Source organism: Rhinichthys klamathensis, unplaced genomic scaffold (genome assembly GCF_029890125.1).
Source record: "Rhinichthys klamathensis goyatoka isolate OS25496 unplaced genomic scaffold, OSU_Roscu_1.1 h1tg000310l_1, whole genome shotgun sequence".
Classification (NCBI taxonomy): Eukaryota; Metazoa; Chordata; class Actinopteri; order Cypriniformes; family Leuciscidae; genus Rhinichthys; species Rhinichthys klamathensis.
Genome location: NW_026606828.1, coordinates 1157674 through 1180611, shown reverse-complemented (window position 1 = coordinate 1180611; position 22938 = coordinate 1157674). Strand labels below are relative to the sequence as shown.

At 37.8% G+C, this 22938-nt stretch overlaps 1 protein-coding gene across 1 annotated transcript; it reads right to left on the bottom strand.

Annotated features, from left to right (window-relative positions):
- Positions 1-487: 487 nt before the first annotated feature.
- On the bottom strand, positions 488-17478 carry gnaia (guanine nucleotide binding protein (G protein), alpha inhibiting activity polypeptide a). Its single transcript, XM_056270947.1, has 9 exons — positions 17010-17478; positions 10149-10191; positions 6626-6767; positions 6337-6494; positions 2702-2830; positions 2324-2453; positions 2068-2221; positions 1597-1804; positions 488-1513 (listed from the first exon to the last, which is right to left on the bottom strand). The coding sequence occupies exons 1-8, from the start codon at positions 17125-17127 to the stop codon at positions 1614-1616; spliced, it is 1065 nt and encodes a 354-aa protein (XP_056126922.1). The 5' UTR covers positions 17128-17478; the 3' UTR covers positions 488-1513; positions 1597-1613.
- Positions 17479-22938: the final 5460 nt, after the last annotated feature.

The following is a 22938-nucleotide window of genomic DNA, read 5'->3' as shown; positions in this document are numbered from 1 at the left end:
TCCCAATAGACAAAATAAAGGACCAATCCAAAATGGATCTTTAATGGCATTGCTGCAAAAAAACAAACAAAAAAACATTAGGGACTTTTATATATAGTGGAAAGGTGGCTTTACAGACTTCCAGCATTAAAACAAATGCTATGAAGGACAGAGAATAAATGTTTTAATCTGTAAACTTTTTCCTATTCAAATAATTTTCCAGCCTGTTATACCATGACAACTAAAGGCCACTGGGAAACACTTCTGCTTTATCTTGTCTTCGCCACAAGAGTGCAGTGTGCTTCAGTGTTTCAACAACCTTATGTCATGCTAGAACTAGTGTTTTCCTAAGGGGGAAATATTCATTTATGGATCTCTCAAACACTTGAAAAACCTCTATTTAAAGCAAAGGCACTCTTGCAAATGTGTTTTTGGGTTAATGTAAAGGAGAGAATTAACGGACTATTCTCATTTTAAAAGTAAAAAGAAAGACTCTTCAAACCAGAAGTCTTATTTCAGGATGCCGCCATTTCAACAGCATTTTTATTAGCAAAATAGTGGATATTAGTCAACATTTGTTCCCATCCAATAAGAACTTACATTTAAGGGATGTGTAGTTTAAAAACCATTTAATTGATCGTGTTACTATCAGAAAAGGCGTTTGTGCTCCTACTGAAGGCTTCTATGAAACATTACATTCTACAGGTTGTCAAATAATTTGTTACGTAACATGGGTATATGTGGACCTAGTGCAAAAATGAAAAGCGTTACAGGAATTGTAAGGAGAAATTCTTTGGTCCCTTTTAATGTATTCAAAAGTGGTTCCCTTTGATCAGTAAAAATGCCTATTAATGCAAAATGTTGACCTTTTGCGGAGTTCTCCATTAAAACTGTTCATGATTTGCAGGTGCAGAGGAACCAATTCATCAGCAAATTTCAGGGCTCACCACAGCTTTTCCATCATTCCAATCACAGGCAAATCTGACATAATATGCACACACTGTGCTGGTAATGACGGCTGTTCTCGGATAAGCTATTCTGACTCACCATTTAAAATTCACAGCTCTGAGATCACCCACAGGAGTTTGGTCTTAAAAATATCTAGCTTTCAATGGTCTAAACTACTATTGAAGAGATAATAGCTGTGTGGATAAATATCAACTGGCTCATATTTAACTTGGTTGAAGAGGGGGGAAGCACTGCAGCAATAACTGCAAGGCACATGACCTTAATATTCAGAGTAGAGACAGAAAAATGTTCCCCAAAACCCTTTGAATGAAAAATACCCTTTAAAAAAGACCTGTAAAGTCAACGTCTTAAAACGGTGAAAAATTCCAGCAACAATTACAGTTGTACAAATATTTTACACAAAATGCTTTTTTTCCCCTAAAACGCCCTAAAAAAAAAAAATCTAAAATGTTCGGAGAACATAAATATAAAGTTAAGTAACGCATTCAACATTCAGGTTCATGGTTGACCTTCCTCCTAACTCTGGTTCTCCCCAAAGGTTTCACGTCAGGCCACTCGCGTCACACTGCGGAAGTAAACGTTGGATGGATAAATATACAGTTTTACCCAAATCATAATGAACTCATTGAAATTCCTGTTTCTGCTCACCAGTGAGATGGCTCGTTTTAGAAGAGCCCACAGTCCTTAAGGTTGTTTTTGATGATGACGTCAGTGACGGCATCAAAGACGAACTGCACGTTCTTGGTATCGGTGGCGCAGGTGAAGTGGGAGTAAATCTCTTTGGTGTCCTTCCTCTTATTCAGGTCCTCAAACTGGCACTGAATGTAAGCGGCCGCGTCCTCATACGTGCTGGATCCTTGGAGAGAGTTTCACACAGTTAAAATGGAGAAATGCCAATGAGACAGAAAAGCATATCACATTTTATCATTTATATAATATATTTTAAAACATTAGAGAAAAAAAAAAATGAAAAACCTGAGACAGAAAGCATATTAAAATTACATAATTGATATTTTTTCTAATATTGTAGAAATAGAATAATTAATTTTCAATCACATTAAATATTCTAGAAAAATATATAGATTTATAAATAGGAATGACAGATTAAGCTATTCATACCAGTATACTCAGGGAAACAAATAGTAAGCGGGCTTTTTTTGATCTTATCGTCAAACAGATCCTTTTTGTTGAGAAACAGGATGATGGAGGTGTCCGTGAACCACTTGTTGTTGCAGATGCTGTCAAACAGCTTCATACTCTCATGCATTCGGTTCTACAAGACAAGAAACCAAGCACTGTTTGAGAGGAACTTTAAAAGGCAAAGTTTCTGTTTCGTGATGCTGACACTGAAAAGAGATCTTGCTTGAGTGCTCACCATTTCCTCATCTTCAGCCAGGACGAGGTCGTAGTCGCTGAGAGACACGCAAAAGATGATGGCGGTCACTCCCTCAAAGCAGTGGATCCATTTCTTCCTCTCGGACCTCTGGCCGCCCACATCAAACATTCTGAAAGTAGAGGAGATGTGGGTGGTGAGATGCACTCTGAGATAGTCACACTGAACACACAATGATATTTTCAAGGAACTGTGGTACATAATTAAAAGTTTAATCAGACAAACTCAAACAAAGACTACTATAAAAAGTGAAGGACATCAGACAAAGTCAAACGCCGTTCACACTCAGGTACTGCACGTTTCAGAAAACATGGATTTTATCATTGTTTTGGCGTGTGCAGTTACAATGGCTATACTCACTTGAAGTGAAGGTCCTTGAAAGTGAAGTGGGTCTCCACAATACCAGTAGTCTTCACCCTGGTCCTCAGGACATCCTGCTGAGTTGGGACATAAGAAGGACTGGATATTCTGTCTAGGTCATTCAGGTAACTATAGAGAGAAAATACAGATTGATTATTATTATACAAAAATCAGTTATTCAAAATCTACTTAAAGGGATACTTCAGGATTTAGCATTAAGCTTTGTATTAGTAGAAAACCTGTATTATTTTCAAATTACCTTGCTTTTCACCCTCATATCCCCCTGAGACGAGATTTATGTATTTTTTGTCTGGAAAAAATCCTCCGATGACGCAAAATGACGATTTTTGCGTCATCGGAGGATTTTTTGGCCAGAGGCTAAAGACTACAGCCAGTAGTAGGGGCTGTCCCGCATGTTCTCAACCCGCCCATAGAGGATGATCTAAGTCCCAGAACGTATACATAGTGTCAGCCATCTTTTTTGGAAGCTAAGCTAGCAGACTCTTGTTCTGTGGAGAAAGCTGAGTAATAGGAGAAAGCTGAGTTTTAGGGGTTACCATCGACTTTTTCCTGGACATATCCGGCCGTCGAGATCGTCGAAAATGTCCGGGATTCAGCTTTTGCTTTCTGCAGTCGCCATTCATTGTTTACATGCACACCGTTTGTTTCAATCTAACTGAATTCATTCCGATTGGTGAATCTGAATGTAGTGTTTACATGAACGCTAAACAAGTGATCGGTTGATGTGCGTTTTAACATTGCTAAGAATATTCACGCTCCTCCGTGAGAGATACGAGACCGGTGCGTCTCACAGGTGTCGCTCATCGGTAATCACGCCACCGGCCTCGCGCAGTTCTCCCGTGGCCCTCAGTCTCGTCCTGCTCGTCCACAGTAAACATGATGAATGATGACTGTAGAACGCAAAAGCCGAATCCCGGACATTTTGGGTGATCTCGAAATCCCGGGCAGACTCATCACGGAGACTCACTAGTGGCCTAGACTTGTTGTTTAACTGCTGCACTAGTTACCAGTAGGCGTGGCCTCCTAGGGCAGCGAAGCAAGTGCATTCTGGGAGTTGTTGTCTTTCATCCACATAAACCATTTTCTGGCTTTTCTCAGTCTAGAAAGCTCCAAATTCAAAAATAATTTCACATTTCTTCTACATAAATGACCCATTTTAAAAACACATTCATCCTCCCAGAGGTGAAGTATCCCTTTAAAGTCTTTAATTTAAAAAAATAAGCTGATTTCACAGAAAAGTGTAACTATAGTGCTTTTGCTTGGTTTGAGTATCCTAACCATCCAATTATAGTAAAAACCTGGCTCAACCAATAGTGCAAGTTTGAGGCGGTCCTGTCTGCCCAATGACAGGCTTTAGCTAAACCGGTTTGAAAATGGTCATTATTTTTCATCAGCTTGGAGTAATCAGGGTTCCTACACATTTTCCACTTCAAAATTCGATTTCACAAAATACTATTTAACAAATGGTTCTTACACATTTAACATAAGAGGTTCAATAACAGATGGTATTACATTTGGTATATAGTCATCTGTAAATATTCTTAGGTTGTTGTTTTTTTACTGGTGTTCTTGAAGTGATGCGCTTACATGAGCAGAAACCTAAAATGCCATTTTTTTTTACCTCTGACACGTCGGTTTGATGTTGACTGATCACCAAACCGCAAAGTACAGTCTGATTTAGATGATCATTTGCTCCTTTATCTGTTGCTGGTTTGAGTGGCACACGCACAATCCATTAGTGTTCAAAAGAGCTTGGCTTATGGTAAAAGACAGAGCTTTGCGTAATGAAAATTTACGCCTTTAATTTATTCAATTGTGTTCGACAATCACTAGACTTAGGCCATTAAAAAAATAAAAACTCTGCTTGTATCAAATGTATTTTTAGATATTCCTAATTTTATATTTTAGAAAACTGAATAGGGGCAATAGTCTGGAAACACAAACTTTTCCATACTTATCCAGACCTGGAAATTACTTAAAATTACATACTTTTCCAAACTCCGTAAGAACCCTGAGTAATGATGCTGAAAATTCCATTTCCAAAAATAAATTCCATTTTAATATATATTCAAATACCGTATTTTCCGCACTATAAGGCGCACTTAAAAGCCTTTAATTTTCTCAAAAAACGACAGTGCGCCTTATAATCCGGAGCGCCTTATATATGGATGGTGAACACACGTTCACCAAGATGGGGAGACAGCGCCGGGCGACTTACGCCACTATCTGCCAATGGATCGTGGATGCGAGGGCTGATATATCAGTCTCAACTGTGATCCGAGCTTTCACGAAGGCAGGAATCATCTCTTTATTCAGCCAGCTCACATACCCGTATTTACTTCCTGTTTTCGGTCGAAGTCCACAGTAGTCGATTGTCGAGTTCGCGCGCGCGATCAAACCTCCGTGTGTTCAACATCTGATTCGGATGAACTATCCATTTGAGCTGATATTCTCAGAACACCACACAGCACCGTCATCGGCTGACAGTCCGAGTCTCCACTGTTGCTTAGTTACCAATGATCGCGCGCGCACTCGACAATCGCCTACTGTGGACTTCGACCGAAAACAGGAAGAAAATACGGGTATGTGCAGTCAGATTCACCGTGTTCACTCACATGGCTGTGCACTTGTAATGACACATTAAGGTTGTTATAGAGGCTAAAAGCAGGTTTAAAACTTGTCCCGTTTAAGTCAACAGGGTGCAAATTTTAAAAAGAGGATAACACGGTGTAGGCAACACCGGTTTTTGTCGTTGTTATCTGTACTGACAGCACTCCAAATTTAAAAAAAATGAGCTCAATGTTAAAATTGACCGGAGTTTTCCTTTTTAACGTTTGAACAACGTTACCATGGGAGTGAACAGAGTTGTCAGAGCGCTTAATAAAGTTTGACTTTATCTGACTGTTTTGTTGACATCTAGTGGATGCATAACGCAAACCCAGTCCAACGTTTGACTCCAGTATCTTATGCGCTTTATAATCCGGTGCGCCCTATATATGAAAAATGTTCTAAAATAGGTCATTCATTGAAGGTGCGCCTTATAATCCGGTGCGCCGTATAGTGCAGAAAATACGATACAAATTAGTTATTTTAAATTGTTATAAAGTTTCATAATATTACTGTTTTTACTGTCATTTATATCAAATAAATGCAGCCTTGGTGAGCATAAGAGACTTCTTTTGACCGACCCTAAACTTTTGAATGGTAGAGTTAAATTCATTCAAAATGGTTTATCTTTTTAGCCAATGGGCAGACACATCGCATTTTTTATTATTCCATAGAATTGTCAATTGGAAAGATGTCTTTTTCATCTGGGCTGTATGCAAAAGGTAAGGGTTTACTGCATGCTTTTCGAAAATGCAAATTTGTCCTGTGTTCTCAAAGTTTGCATAAAGCATATTTGAATCATGGGCCATAATGGATGGAATAATGTCAATAATAACTCGGCTCAACGTAATAGAAATGTCCGCACGCAGTACACGAGTCAATGATGTGGTCAGTGGCCACAATGGAAATGGAGCAGCAATATGTGGGTTGAGAAAAGTTCATTATGTGGGAAATTGGCTGTGCAGGGCAGAAAATATGCCAAAAAAATAAGAGAGAGGTAAACTCACTATGAGGCAGAGTCATTGAGCTGGTACTCTCTGGAGCGACTGAAACAAGCCTGCACGCCTCCATCCTTCCACAGCCGCTGGATGATCCCAGCCAGCTCGCTTGTCATGTATCCCTCATCTGCAGAGCCGGCCAGAACAAACAGCTGCCTAGCGTCATCCTGAAAGAGAGCCAATCAAATCCATCGTTCTCTTGATCTCCTTTTGATACTTTATCATTACATAAATAAGAGGCCTGGAATATGTTTGGTAGGCATTTAACCCCACTTTAATTTATAACAGCAGCACTTACAGCCCGCCCAGCATCCGCAAAGTCAATCTTCAGGCGGCCCATGGCCCTTATGATGGCGATGATGGACTGGATAGTGTTGCTGTAGACCACAGCTCTGTACTGTTTGCACTCATCCTCTGAGTAGCCTGCTTCATGGATGATTCTGTGGGAGAAAGACAATGCCATTAATTGAAGTAATAAAGCTAATAGTCCCCGGCATGTATATTATGAATCCAGTCCTGGACGAAGAGGTTGGAAGCGTTCTGCTGAACACCCATTAAAAGTGCAGATATGTCATTATATTTGCCCTATTGAGTGCTGCATGGATGATGCATTTTTGTTGGCCAAAACCCAGAAACAAGTTAGCATTTTAGCACTTGCAGTTCCATCAGTGGGGTTTTTGGTTAAATGCCAGAAAAAAGGTGTATGGATAAGAAGCTCAAGATATTTTCACATTTGATCGTATATAGGGCTGGGCGATAAAACGATAATGATAATTATCGCAATATCATTTCTCGATAAAGCGATGAGAGTTCGATAAACGTTCGATATAATGTTAATGCGTCAAATGTGGATCGAGTGCTACTAATTTGAACCGCGCCACACGGACCATTTATCAGCTCTGCTCAAAGTTTAAACGGCTATAGCAGTTACGTTTACTCGCTGATCGATCGGTGTCAGTCACACTGAGAGAAGCGCTTAAATTCAACGAAGAACACAAATGTCTCTCAGATTTAAACTACAGTAGTCAACATTTGAAGTGAATCAAAAAAGTTTATCAAACTTGTCCTAAGACAAGAATGGGTATTGTTAAAAATTCATGCATAACTTTGATGAAAGGTTTTGATCTACTTCAAATGTTGACTACTGTAGTTTAAAGGAGAAACTGTGCGCAACGATACAGTCAGAAGGCTTTTCAATCTAAAAATCGCCATCATTTACCATGGATTTACTGTAGTAACAATAACAGCACCATGGTATTGTGACAGAAATGTGGGATATTCATGTAGAATTTTATTATGATATTCATGTAGAATTTTATTATATTATTAATGTAGGAGGAGTAATGGAATATAATTACAGTATTTTATGATTAAGCTATAGCATTTGTGCATTTAGACAATGCATTTAGGCTACTGTTTTCATACAAACACCATAGAAACCAAAAAGTTACATTTTATCATGGTAGGGAGGTATTATATGCGTGGATTTAACTGTGGTTATGATCTAATGTATGATACTATGGAAGACCAATGGCTAATTTTAATAAAACGATTGTTTCCATTTTTACAGATATTACCGTTTTTGTTAATGAGCAAATTTATATCAGCATCCTAACCCAAGCTACTACTACTACTGTCAAATGTGCATTTCTCAGAGATAAAACATGTAATATTAATATTGCAGCCTGCACTGCAAACTGTGCTGAAGATACGCATCAAAGTCAGGCAACACAAACCCGTTTCATGACTTGAAACAATCACCCATTAGCACATGCGGAAACAAAGAAATTAACTGATTTCAACTGATATGAAAACATGTATTGTGTTAATTTTTTTGGCCATATTGCCCAGCCCTAATCTTATAACATAAAATACATGCGTAATACAGCTCATTTTATTTTAAAGCTTTTACTTGTCAATAATCCACTTTCACAGCCTCACTGTGTTTATAATCTCGCTCTTGCAAACTATTCTAAAGCCCTATTCGCACGGGATTAGTATTATCTGGTGACATATAGTAATTTGTAATAATTGCGGAGTTTGTCTGTGGTCTTAATCCCGTGCGAATCGGCCATGTCTGTAATTTGTAAAGTAAAAATTCCCCCGCAAATTACCTACTATATTTCGCCGTACACAGAGGTCCTGTGATAATATTAGTCCCGCGCGAATCGGCATCTCTGTGATTTGGCCGGATCGTATATCATTTTTTCAAGGTTTTTGTTTCATGTGCGCCTTTTTATCCATCTTTCGCGAAGAATGGAGGCTGGTTTGGAGTGTTTTGATAGTATTTTGGGTGCTGGGTCATATCGCAACTGCACAACTTGCAGAAAGTGAAAGCTGAAAATCATCAGAAGAGCAAAAACAAAACGAATGATTAGATGAAGATGAATGACATGTATAGCAGCATGCGGTAAGGAACTTTATTCTGTTTATGTCATAATATTTCATACAGCTAGACCTATAACGAAAAGAAATTTCCAAGCCTATTGACGTCATATCCGGGAGATAAGTCAGTAAATTCGAGTAAAATCACAGGCTTCGGTTATCCCGTGCGAATGCGCCACACGAACTTCAGATGTGGCGGGGTAATTTTTAAATCACACGAGGTCCCCAGATAATACTAATCCCGTGCGAATAGGGCTTAAGTCAAAGTTTCAGGGAAAATGCTTTTTAAATAAAGACTGAAAAAGTTGCTGATGGATTAAAGGCAGGGTAGGGGATCTGTAGCAGAACCATCTTTTGTTATGCTGGCTACAAGTCTCTCTACAAGTATTTATATGTATATATATAATATATATATCGTTTGTGGAAGGCATAGGACCATAAAATGTTCGTCCAACCATGCATTCGAATGCAATGATACGATCTCCTACCTGCCTATCAACATATGTATTTCCATACCTCTGCGTCGGTCCCCGAGCACCACAACCACCTTTTACAGTTCCTCCCGAACCAAATCAATGAGCTTATGCTGCGTTGATGCCATAACTACTGTAATTTGGAAGAGATGGAAACCCATGATGTTATACTTGTAGAGGTTCGTGACTCAAATTTATGCGTTTCTATGTCAACACCGAAATGAATCTGCAGCAGTCAGGTGACACAGGTCAGCGCTCTTTAAGTTATGTTCATTATTATTGTAATGTTATGTGCTTTGAAACATGAGGTAGTTTAACGCCGTCTCTCGTCTTGTGATGCTTTGCAAACTCTGCTGTGTGCATTCATGGGTTTTGAAGGAGACGTGGTTTGGAGACGCTCTGAAGGGAGGGTGGGATCTCATGCTTTCAAAGCTAGCTTGCTATTGCTAGCTGCTCTGAAAATTGCCAACCCTAACTTTAAGGTGGTGACAAAGTTATGCAATAGTGGTGTAGTTTGTTTATTAACTATGCAAAGCTTTTTACTTCCGAATTGTATTTAGGCTTCAAAATACATAAAAGTTGTGTTCATGTGAAGATTATCATGAACAAAACGTGTAAGAATCATAAACAGACTTTTGTTGGACAGTTTATTTTCTGCAATAATCCAAAAGCCAATAGAAAAATTCTATTGGGTTTTTGTTGAGGGAACCAGACTGGTAACAAAATACGTCATCACTGCACCAATCTATTTTTTTAATTCTAGTGGCTTTGAGTAATGTTTAAAATGCTAAAAGGTTATTATAGTCTGACAAATGCAGGGAAGTCCCTTAATAAGTCATGTCCATAATCGAATGATTATGTAATGCACATTTAATTTAAATAAACACTGCTATCTACGTGACTTCCAAATGTTATGAAACTAGTCTGACATATTACGGTGACACATATGGGGGTGAAACTTACTTCATCTGTTTGACAATTGTACTCTTCCCAGATTCACCAGCCCCTGTGAGAGAGAAAGAGAGTGTGTTAGCCAGATGGACACACACCCAAACATTCCAGACCTTTCCCTCCTCCATAAAAGAGTATGAGGATGTGACTCTAAACGATCAAGCATTTGTGGCTTCTGCCAGCTCAGAAAAAGTACTTGTTGTCAGTATCAGATCGAGCGGGCAAAAATCTTATTTCCTTTGATTTCGACCACAAGTAATAACTGGGTGGGGAGAAGACCTTATCAACTTAAACCTTGAAAGGAAAAAAGACTTTTACTGAAATTATATTGTCTTGTTGCATGCTTACTATTCACATGATGAAAACAAGTGATCTAAAAACACAAAAAAAGCAAAAGGGAAGTGGGAAAACTGATGACATGTGAAATGGCACAAACCAACAAAACAGTCAAAGAAACAAACTATTTTATACACATTACGTGGATATTTCACTCCCCTGTATGTTAACAAGAGGTATAAAACAAACTGGCTTCAAGAATCACCAGTGATGTGAGGAAGAGTGTAGGTGTTAATCTTAATGGATTAATTAAAAGTCACCTCACCGTAATGGGATTAGAGACTTTTCTAAACAGATTAGCTATATGTCCATATAAGCATGTCAGCGCAGGTTTGATTGCAGGCGACAGACAGCAGATATAAAGATTAAAAACAGTTAACTAAAATTTCAAACTGGGGTTCAGGGAATCCCAAGAGGCCACAAGAGGGTCCACAGAAAATTTGTAAGGAAAAAAGGTAGATTTTAGGCCTGTCAACTGTGTTAATTAATAATGCTGATGTATTTAATACATTATTAATACAAATTAAAAAATTATATACTGTTCAAACTTCAAAGGTTTGGGGTAGGTAAGATTTTCAAAAGTTTATGTAGTTATTCTCATCAAGATCTGACCAAAAATACAGTAAAAATAGTAATATTGTGAAATACCATTACAATTTAAAAAAAAAAAATTATTTTGATATACTTTATAATGTAATTTATTCCTGTCCTGGCAAAGCTGAATTTTCAGCATCTACTCCAGTCTTCGGTGTCACATGATCCTACAATGTTGAAAACAGATGTGCTGCTTAATATTTTTATGGAAATCGTGATCGTTTTTTCAGGATTCTTTGATGAATAGAAAACTCAAACAACATTTATTTAAAATGGAAATCTGTTGAAACATTAGAAATATCTTTACTATCAATTTTGATCAATTTAATCAGACTGTAAAAAAAGATGGACGACGCCCCTTCGCTCTCTTCCATTGGTCAGAAGTGAAGCCGCCAGTATCCCAATATGGCGCTGACATCTTGGAACTTGAGTCTGCGCAGTAGCGATTTCGGGACCAGACATGCAGTAGTGAGCAGGAAGTAAAGCCGCAAAATCAAGGCCCCGCCCTCACTCTCGCAGAATGTATCACAAGCACACGCTCCTGCTATTTTAAAAAAATTAATTATAGAAATTTAGATATTAAAGGGTTAGTTCACCCAAAAATGAAAATTATGTCATTAATGACTCACCCTCATGTCGTTCCAAGCCCGTAAGACCTCCGTTCATCTTCGGAACACAGTTTAAGAAATTTTAGATTTAGTCCGAGAGTTTTCTGTCCCTCCATTGAAAATGTATGTACGGTATACTGTCCTTGTCCAGAAAGGAAATAAAGACATCATCAAAGTAGTCCATGTGACATCAGTGGGTTAGTTAGAATGTTTTGAAGCATCGAAAATACATCTTGGTCCAAAAATAACAAAAACTACGACTTTATTCAGCATTGTATTCTCTTCCGGTTCTGTTGTGGATCCGCGTTCAGTGACGCCGCTGACGTAAGAGGCTGCTGACGTGTATCTGGTGCGCCCGAGCTTCGTTTACAGTCTGAGGGAGACGCACGTTGTAAACAAAACAATCTTCGGAAACATGTCTAAGGATTTCGACACAGAGGAAGACTTGCATTTTCTTCCCCAGCCATATTTATTTGAACCCGAATACACAGACGCACCAGATAACACGTCAGCAGCGTCTTACGTCATCAGCGTCACTGCGGACTAGTGAACGCGGATTGACAACAGAACCGGAAGACAATACAATGCTGAATAAAGTCATAGTTTTTGTTATTTTTGGACCAAAATGTATTTTCGATGCTTCAAAAAATTCTAACTAACCCACTGATGTCACATGGACTACTTTGATGATGTCTTTATTTCCTTTCTGGACAAGGACAGTATACCGGACATACATTTTCAATGGAGGGACAGAAAACTCTCGGACTAAATCTAAAATATCTTAAACTGTGTTCCGAAGATGAACGGAGGTCTGACGGGCTTGGAACGACATGAGGGTGAGTAATTAATGACATAATTTTAATTTTAGGGTGAACTAACCCTTTAAATTTAAAGCTCCAATCTCCTCAGTCCTCCGAAAAGGCGATCGAGACGTTTTGGCTTCACTTTTCAGGGCTTGTGCGGCACGCTTGAAATTAATGCATCCTTGCTTAATAAAAGTATTTGGCTGCTTTTCATTCCAAAAAACACCCCAAATAAATAAAAACCCAATCTGTTTTTGTGAAGAAAATAAATAAATAAAACAGTTTTTCATGTGTTTATCTCTAAAATAGGGTCTTTAGATTTCTATACATGCAAATAAGTATTTAAATGTAAATACTCCGACATCAAAATAAAAGTTTGAAAATCTATATAATTTTTATAATTAAAATGACTCCATTTCAGAATAAGGCTAGCTGGTCTATGGTCAGGAAAATTTAAATTCTCCCATACAGCTCTTCTGTGAGACTAGAGTTCATCCGTTCACTGAGCGAACATTTCAATTAACCATCACAGTTGTGGTTGAGGACGTCCCTGCGGGAGGACGTCTCTTTCTCTCAGTCCCAGAGCACAAACATAGCAATTAGGCCACATCAGCATCTCTCACACTGATTCAACCCTACTGCGAGGAGACCGAACACGGAGCGCTGTTTTTACCCCAGAGACACCCACAAAACTCCCACACGAGTTGATGAGAGGCTTGTGGTCCTTAATCTTCATCCACACAATTAATCGTACTCAAACAAAAGTCGTAATGTTTCCTGAGAAGCAAATATTGAAGTGTTCAACAGATAGGAACAGTTCCACTTCCAGCATGTCAAACATATTTATCGGGTTTTTTGATAGTTGACAATAGACTGCTGGTGAAATTTCTTCGAGATTTTGCAATTGTAACCCCGTATTAACAACAAGAGTGCGGACACATTTGTGAAATCTCTCAGAAATTTTGCCTACAAATTGTTTCAATCAAATGTGTAGCGATGTATGAAGCACCGCTCGCACAACTGTTTGTCAATGTGGTGAACTTGAATTAGATGTAAAATCTGCATGCATCTGCATTTCACCTTTTTAGTTTTTGTTAGTTTAAATATTAAAAAGATTTTAAACCATTAGTGCACAAGACAACGTGAAAAAGAACTCAATTCAAAACTAGCATGCCATTTTCTGAGCGCGCAGAAACAGAACGCCAAATTCTGTTCCCTTCTGCATCTATTTGAGCTTGAACAGACAAACATGTAAAATTGTCAAAATGCCGCCTCTTTAATATCCTCCTAAACTGTTGCTTATGGCTTACGTGACTGTAAACAATGGAGAGAAAGAAATTATGCGCATCATTATATCGGATACACACATTTGGTCTTAAAGTGACAGCAGCCTAATATTCCTGCTGCTGTCCCTTTAAATGTTAATCAAACAACAAAATACAAAGAGAGAATCATTTTTGTAACTAACAAAATTATATTTAATTTACAGTGAAGACTATGCAGTGTTATTTTAAATTTGATTAATACATTTGTACTTTTAGAATTGCCAGACAAACAAAGAACTATTTATCTTTGCTCTGTTGTATTTATCTATGCATGTAATGTGTTTATTTTCAATGCAGATTCACTCCCCTACAATATCACCCACATCTAGCTAGAATGATTAAATATTTCCAAATAGAGCTATTAAAGTCATCTGATGAAATTGTTTTTATATCGCAATATATTGTATAATCGCAGAAAAACAAAATATCGCAATGTCATCTTTTTTTCCAATATCGTGCAGCTCTACTCGTTGCCACATTGTCAGGACATTGCTACTTGGTTGTTAGGGTGTTCTGGGGCGGTTTCTTAAGCCAATAGTAGCCCAAGTCTGTAAGATATTCTGGTCTTTACTTCAATTCAAGTCAATGTAGGTTCAACATTTTGAGTGAGAGGGTCCGTTAAAATCTTTTTTCACAAACCCGTAAGACGTTTCGTAAATCATTTTCGAAACACAAATAAAGATATTTTAAATTAAATCTGAGAGATTTCTATTCTGTCCCTCCATTGACAGTCCACTTAATTACCATTTTGACGCTTCAAAAAGTTCATAAAAAGATTGTAAAACTAATCCATATGATTGAGCGGATTTAGGCTTTTATTCACATATAAACATTGATCAGCGAACATAAACGAGCTCAACCGTACTCGCTTGATGCATAAGAACAAACCTCATTGGTTCATCTTGCGGAAACCGTGCTGCATAACACACGAATGAACCTCATTGGTTCTCGCATGTCAAGCAAACATGTTTGAGCTTCCGTTTAGCACAACTGATGTGTGTGCTGATGAATGTTTATGTTTCTTATGTGTCTCTTCGGAAAATTCTGACTAAACCGCTGCATTCAAATGGATTAGTTTTACAATTTCTCTATGGCATTTATGAAGCATCAAAGTGGTAGTTGGGTAGCTATCAATGGAAGGACAGAAATCTCTCAGATTTCATCAAAAAGATCTTCATTTGTGTTCCGACTTCCAGTGAATAAATGATGACAGAATTGTTTATTTTCGGGTGAACTAAAACTGATAATACTGATAACTGCTTTATTCTAAGATGCATCATTCCAAGTTTCTGGTGCCACATAGTGAACTTGACTCCCAAAGCACTGGTTTCACCTTTTGTTTGGTCTCCTGCGGCTGCGTTTATGGTGCTGTAATTTGATCTGGCTCCTCGGTTCCAGGGCAACCAACAACACTGCCCGAGACGCACGATCAACATGCTCTAAACCGTGAAGAGGTGCTCATCATTTTAACAGAATTATTACTTTTTGATATGCACTTGTGGCACTCACTGACTTTTGCGAAAAATTCTTCAAACAACCACCCGTGAAAGAGTTCTCTGTTCTCACCAGTGAATTTATTCTTAGTAACAATCCTGGCAGTCACCATTTGTCCCCTTCTATAGTCTAAACAGGAAGTCCAGCCTGTTTTACAGCAGGCGTAAGGGACATATGCTGTAGATCCGCAACCCCAAAAAGCAAACAAACCCAAGAACGCAGCAAACAGAAGGCGTATGATGATTCAGCACTTAGGGAGAATCCAGTTAACTGCATAATTAAAAGCCAATTCCCTAATGTTTGATGGTATAAGGGCAGGTTTTATATCCTCTAACAATTTACACAGCAAGAAGTGACCGATGGGAAAGTGGTTTGTACAATAAACGGATAATTAAACCGGCAAATCTAAGTGAAATGTTGACCATTATCACTTGTAAGAGGAAAAACCAGGGGAACTGACAACTTTCCAGCTTTTCAAAATGAATTAAACTGCATGTAAACAGTACCAAGTGCTGCTCTTCACAGAGTGTGGGGCATTTTCTATGAAATAAATATTATGTTTAAGCTGCACACACACCATCAATAATCAAGAAAGACGCAAATGTTTAAAATCACCACAAGCTAATAATTTTGTTCGGCTTCATTACTCAATGCCCCGAAAAATCCTTGCACACAAATGCTGGAAAAGTACAGAAGAAACATATGCAAAACAGGAATCAGAAAGTGAAAAACAAGTGGCCTCTATGTAAATCAGAATGAATTTACAAGTCTACTGCTAAGAAAACTGTGAACTATACATACATGATTTTATATGCAGCAACTTGCGTGAAATTGAAGGAATTTACATATGAATATTTTGTTATAATCTAGCCCAAAGCAAATTCTAAGACTATAAGGGGTTGTTAGAGAATTAGTATAAAATAATAATAATACATTCTAAGGGGGATAAGCATGGTCTAAATGCAAAATAAATAAAAATCAACTCAAAATAACAATTTCTGCCATTTTAGTATTTCTTTAAATCTACTCTAGTGTTAAAGAGCTTGTTGTTTGAAAACCTATTTAAATAATAAGTCAAATATATACCATTCATTCAGGTTTAAGAGTTTCCAGACTCGTGTGCTGATGTCTGTGAGACCACCAGGACCACTTTTAAAGCCCATCTAGCATCATCCACTCCAGTTTACTCCAAGCACCCAGCAGGACCCTCCATATGCACAAGCTCATTTATCATAATTGGATGAGGGGCAGGATAATCTATCAGATCCATCTCAGTAAATCAGGCGGTGGGGATTAAATTAGATTAAACTAGTCTTTTGTTGGCTGGATTAGCCGAGAGCCGTTTGCGTCTAACTGGCCATTTTTGCGAATATGCAAACCAGCACTTTGAAGAAGTTAAAGCCAAAACAAAAGAAAAACAGCAACATAAAAACGCAATTATCTAATCTCTAATGTATAGACATGAAAATCACACTATTAAAATGATTCATGTTTAATGATTCGATATTCTGAGTGGATTAGCTTTACATGCTAGCCGAGACACCAACGCGGCAACTATGGGGAGAAAAGTTTCAAGCGTCCATAAATATGCACTTGACTGCTTTATTCTCGACTCATATCTTAAGTAAATGTTAATTCCAATGCTAAAGTAGCTTATATTTGCTGTTAAGTGACAATTACAGGGCTTTTCCACTAGCGGAGCGGCTAACTCACCCAGCAGCAGCAGCTTGACCTCTCGCGACGCTTTCTCTCCATCATCCCGCAGGTTTTTGTCAATCATTTTACTCCTCTCCTGGGCGCTCTTGTCGCCCGAGCTCAGGGTGCACCCCATCTTTTTGGAGTTTAAAACGCTTTCAAACGATATAAGAAGTCGAAGCAGCGAAAAAATGGAGGAAATAAAGAAATATCATGCACAAGTGGTTCAAAAGAGGGAGACACCCCGACGTCTCACGCCCAACTCTTTTCACACACGCGCACAGCCTTTTAAAACGGGAGTTTTCCAGGAGCTGGAGTTTCTAAAGTTTAAAAAAATAAAAACGGAGGGTGTCAGTTATCAATCGAATGCCTTGACGGCCATGGTTGATTAAAAATAAAGAGAAAATTCAATCAGTTATGCCTAGCCTCACGCTCGGCTTCTCCCACTGCTGTTAAAGTGTCGAAAAGATCGACGGAGTTTCCTGTTTCTTTTCATAAATAAATCCCCCCTCCACGGGCGCGCGCCGGAGAGCACGCTCCCGCAACACATGCGCGCACGCAAGGGTGCGCGCAAATTGATCCCAAGTACTTCTGATGTCAGAAAAATTCAAAGAAAAGATAAAAACGCTTTTAATTATTTTATTTATATTTTATTTGATAAAATTTCTGAAAATCTTGATACTATTTAAAAACCCTTATTCGTAATATTTTATTTTATTTATATATAATTTTAAAATGTATTTAACACATTTTCTGAAAAGCCTAATATTCTTTAAAAATACTTATTAATAATATTTTGTGTTTATTTGTAATTTTTATTTACATTATTATGTTATTATTTATATCTTAATTAGTATATATTAAATTTCTTAATTTATAATTATTTGGGTTTAATGAATGGGGGAAAGTCACGTGAGAGGAGGCAATGCCTCCATCGCGCTATGATTGGATATGATCGGTTTTGATTGGATATGGATATGATTAGGTCGTGCGATAAATCCCGCCTCTTGTTTTCGTGCGTATTTTCGAATCGGCCAGAATGAAGACAATGATGGCGTTTACGTAATGGGAAGACTAATTAAAAAGTAAGTAAACAGCTCATCCACTATATATATAGCCTATATATTGTCTTGTTCTGTCATGCCAAAAAACTGTTTCAACTGAATTACAGCCAATATCATAATTACTAATGCAATAAAATGCTAGTAGTACACTGATGACAAACAAATGGGGGATTTAACAATAAAATATCCCTTTAACTAATATCCCCACAATAGTGTGTCAAATGTGTATTGTAGAATATTTTTTCAGAACATAAAGTATGTCATTTTCACATTAGTGTGCATAGGGCATAGGTTGGTGAATATGAATAATTTATGGAGGAAATGGCTCCATTTGGTGAGATGAATGAGGCCACATCTGGTTGGTCAGGTCACGGGTCTAACCATATTCAAATATATTCAGATTTAGGAGATTTTCTTACAGGTGGCATAAAACCATACAGAAAATCAAAAGATGAGCTCATACATAAGCTTTTGAAATATTATCATATCTAGCCTTATTCTTTTACATACTATTTAAATTTAAAAAGTCATGAGTATGCAAACCATATAACAAGTTCCACCCCATATCCATGACTAGTGCATTTTCCTAAAGAACCACAATGGAAGAAAAGGCACACTCAAGCCATTTAAAATGAGAGTAATCATCATGGCGACTGAACATTCATTACTCTGATTTATAGTGTCATTCATTGGTAGGACTTTAGAATATATATTTTAGCTTTATTTCATCTGTGCAACTTGAATTACACACTATTTTAGGCAACAACAACAAAATTGTCTGACGGTCCCTGAAAAAGTCATTACTTTTGTAGGCCTACCAACACTTTACATGTATCTAATAGGGTTATTAATCTGAAAACATGAAGGTATAAACTGACGATGCAGGCAAGATGACTTTTATATAAATATATTAATCCAAGTCTATGAATGTATTATTAATACAATCAATTTAAATGATTTTTTAAAGAATAAAGTGACAATCAAACATATTTTGCATGAATGTGTGCATGCATCCTAGTCCTTTCTCTGCATTTTTTATGTCTTTGAATTACATAATAAACTATAAAATTAACAAAGGGACAAAGCACATATTTTGCACTGGAAAAGGCAGGGTGCAGTAATCTAGTATGCGTCTTTATGTTATAAAGATGAGACAACAGGGATAATTGTTCTTTCTCCAGCGTAGTTTGCTCTGCTTAGGGACTGATTGCTTGCTGTGCTACTGGAATAGAGACACTGCTGAAACAGGACCTGGGGGGATAAGTGTGCGTAAGTGTGTGTTTGTGATAACATCCAAGGTGCGTTATGGGCTTTCTTGTCTTTGGAATCTATTTTATTTAAATTAATTGTAAAAAAATATAGACTAAGGCAAGCTTCGTGGTCGTTTTTTTAGCATTTACCTTATTTACCTTTGTTCGTGTCAGAAAGAGAAAGAGAATTTACAGTAATTGAGTAATACAGTAATATTATTTTAGATGGCAGACAGTGAGTATTGAATGTTACCCTGCTCAGCAGTACCACTAAGTGGCAGTACAATGCAACAGCATTGATTACTGTTCAAACAGAAAACACAGAAATTGCATTGGCATTTTTAGTCACTAAATAAAACAAAACTCTATAATTAAAATAAAAAGTATGTACTGCCCACTACACACACAAGTATTTCAGCAACAATGTCAGGAGGAGAGTAGATTAGTAACTTAATGTCTTCCTATGGTGTGGTGGCACTAGGAGGACATTTATTACAGTAACAGGATCTAAGACTGGCTTTTGTCTTTTGGTACTTGTGATGAGATGTTTGACAGCAAACTCTGACAGCAAAAGTTTCCACTGGGCAGCTGGCACTGCTCACAGCAGCCTGAACCCAGACGATTCTGTTGAAAACTGCACGTCTACCAAGAGAGAAAGGACAGTTCTGTGGTAGGGCTTCATTGTGCACTCCAGCCTGTTACATGTTGTTAGATAAATAGACAGAGAGAGAGAGAGAGAGAGAGAGAGAGAGAGAGAGAGAGAGAGAGAGAGAGAGAGAGAGAGAGAGAGAGAGAGAGAGAGAGAGAGAGAGAGAGAGAGAGAGAGAGAGAGAGAGAGAGAGAGAGAGAGAACATAGCAGTCTTCATTTACTCCCGACATCTGATCTGCTGAAGACGCAGTGGATTAAGTTACGTTTATTTTTGAAGGGAATGCGCCCCCAATCTACCTAAATGTGTATCTATCTATAGATAGGCATTACATGTAATATTTATCGTGTACATATATTGCACATACATGTTCCCATATAAATGTGAATGTACTTTACACACATATATACACACATTCACGGAATACAATCAGTGGTTACAACAGACTAGTTCCCAGAATGCTTTGCTTCTGACTGTTAAAGGAGAGTAAATGTTCAAAAGAATTGTTATTACACATGTTTTGCTCATATTAAAAGGGACGACGTATCCTGGGGGATACAAACATTTGACAGGATGCGGGGAGACGCAGTGAAAGTGTAGGTCTAATTTCTTAGTTTCATGTTGAAAGGGTGTTTGTTGTGAATATTTAGATCTGGTGACTTCGTTCATACATTCTTTATAGCTCACTGGCAGCATTTAAAAACAGCATCACCACCCGTAGTTAAACATGTCCCCTCCATTTATTGTAAATATGTAAAATGTATAAACTTTCATCTGAAGGTGAGTAGATTTCCCACTTCAAGTGCTGTTTCTATATGTATTATTCAATATATTGTAATATATTTAGACAATATGTATATTTTCTAATATACCGTTAAATCATTTAATATATGATTATTCATTAGGAAATAGATTTTCTTTGTGTAAGGGTATAAAATCAATGTATAGTCATATTCTTATTGGTTGATCGTCTTGATTGTTCACAGGTGTTTCTTGTTAGTCATTAGTCTTGTGTGTATAAATGGCCCTCATGTTTCCATTGTATCTTGTCTTGTTTGTGTAACCGCTGTTGGTGAGTCTCATGTAACCAATTCAAAATCAAATTTTTTGTGTCGGTGTCCATGCCGTTGTGTTGGTGTTCGTGCAGGTGTGTCTAAAGTGAAAGCAAACATTTGAGAGAAAACGGATGTGTGTCTATTAGATGCGTGCCAGACTTGAAGTGACAGTGGAATCATAGTAGTAGTAGAGACAGTAAAATCATGATATGATATTTTTGCCATATCACCCACTCTAATTCGAACAACAAATGTGCAATACAAATTGGCAATAAACATACAGAATTCTTCACCCAGAAGAGAGGAGTGCAGCAGGGCTATAGCCTGAGTCCAACGCTGTTCAACATTTACATTAATGAATTAGCGGAGCAGTTGGAACGGTCTACAGCACCTGGACTCACTCTACTAGACAAAAACATCAAGCTCTAGCTGTATAGCGCTTTTAACAATGTAGATTGTTTCAAAGCAGCTTTACAGAGATAAACATAATTTAAGGTTATCGAGATTGGTTTGGTTTTATAGCAGTTCTTGAATAATGTTATTTTCCAGCTAAAGTTAGTTTGGATTGATTCACTTCCGTCGAAATGATCATTTGTTATTAAATTAGAGGCCACTAAGATGACACCGTTCTCTCTTAACAGACTTTAAACGCGAACCTGTGATAAATGCTGATAAATGCTACATTTTGATACAGAATTTTATTTTACTTTATTTTATCACTTCGGGGTTGGTACGCAAACCGAAATTTCACAACACTTTATCTGTAGAGTGGAATAGGGATCCTCCATAGGGAGAGGCTAGTTGGCACTTCAGCACTGCGTTGTCATCGGGTCCAGGCGAAGGCCCTTCATCAGATCTGGAAACGGCCTGGGTCCGGCAGGCTGCGGGAAAACCTTGGGATAAACAAAGACACTAAGATTAGCGTAGATGCCATTCTTCTTGTGATGTAACAAGTACATCAGGATTTAAGGGAAGTGTTCCCGGTTCCAGCTGACCTAATCTATACAGCCTAACATTGAATTATAGAAGTCGATAATGTATTATGTGAATGCTAGGTCAAAGAGATGTGTTTTTAGTCTAGCTTTGAACTGACAGAGTGTGTCTGCTTCCCGGACAATGGTAGGAAGACTGTTCCAAAGTTTTGGTGCTAAATAGGAAAAGGATCTACCGCCAGCAGTCGATTTTGATATTCTAGGTATTATCAACTGGCAGGAACTTTGAGATCGCAATAGACGTGAGTCGTGACGGACTATAATGCGTTAAGAGCTCGCTCGAGTACTGGGGAGCTAAACCATTTAGTGCTTTGTAAGTAATCAGCAATATTTAAAAATGTATATGATGTTTAATAGGCAACCAATGCAGTGTTGACAGAACCGGGCTAATATGGTCATACTTCCTGGTTCTGGTAAGAACTCGAGCTGCTGCGTTTTGGACTTGCTGTAGTTTGTTTATTAAGCGTGCAGGGCAACCACCCAGTAGAGCATTACAATAATCTAGCCTTGATGTCCTGAACGCATGAACTAATTGTTCCGCATTTGTCAATGAGAGCATATGGCGTAATTTAGATATATTTTTAAGATGGAAAAATATCTCTAAAACATTACAAATCCAAAACCTGAACCCCGAAAAAAGCTGGACTTAGACTTACTAACCCGAATAACTCTAACACTAACCAGTCTCAGACCAGCACTGCTTCTAACCCAAACATCAAAATAAATCAAATTATCAAACAAATTATCAAACAATCTATAAATACATATCTGGAACGTTGGAATCAGGAAACTAAAACACAAAGTAAATTACAATTCTGTAGACCTAAAATCAAATTACAAATTTGGAAGAATATTATGTCAGAGACACAAAGCAGAGACGGATCCTGACCAAATACAGGCTCAGTGAGCACAGTCTAGCCATCGAGACTGGCAGGCAC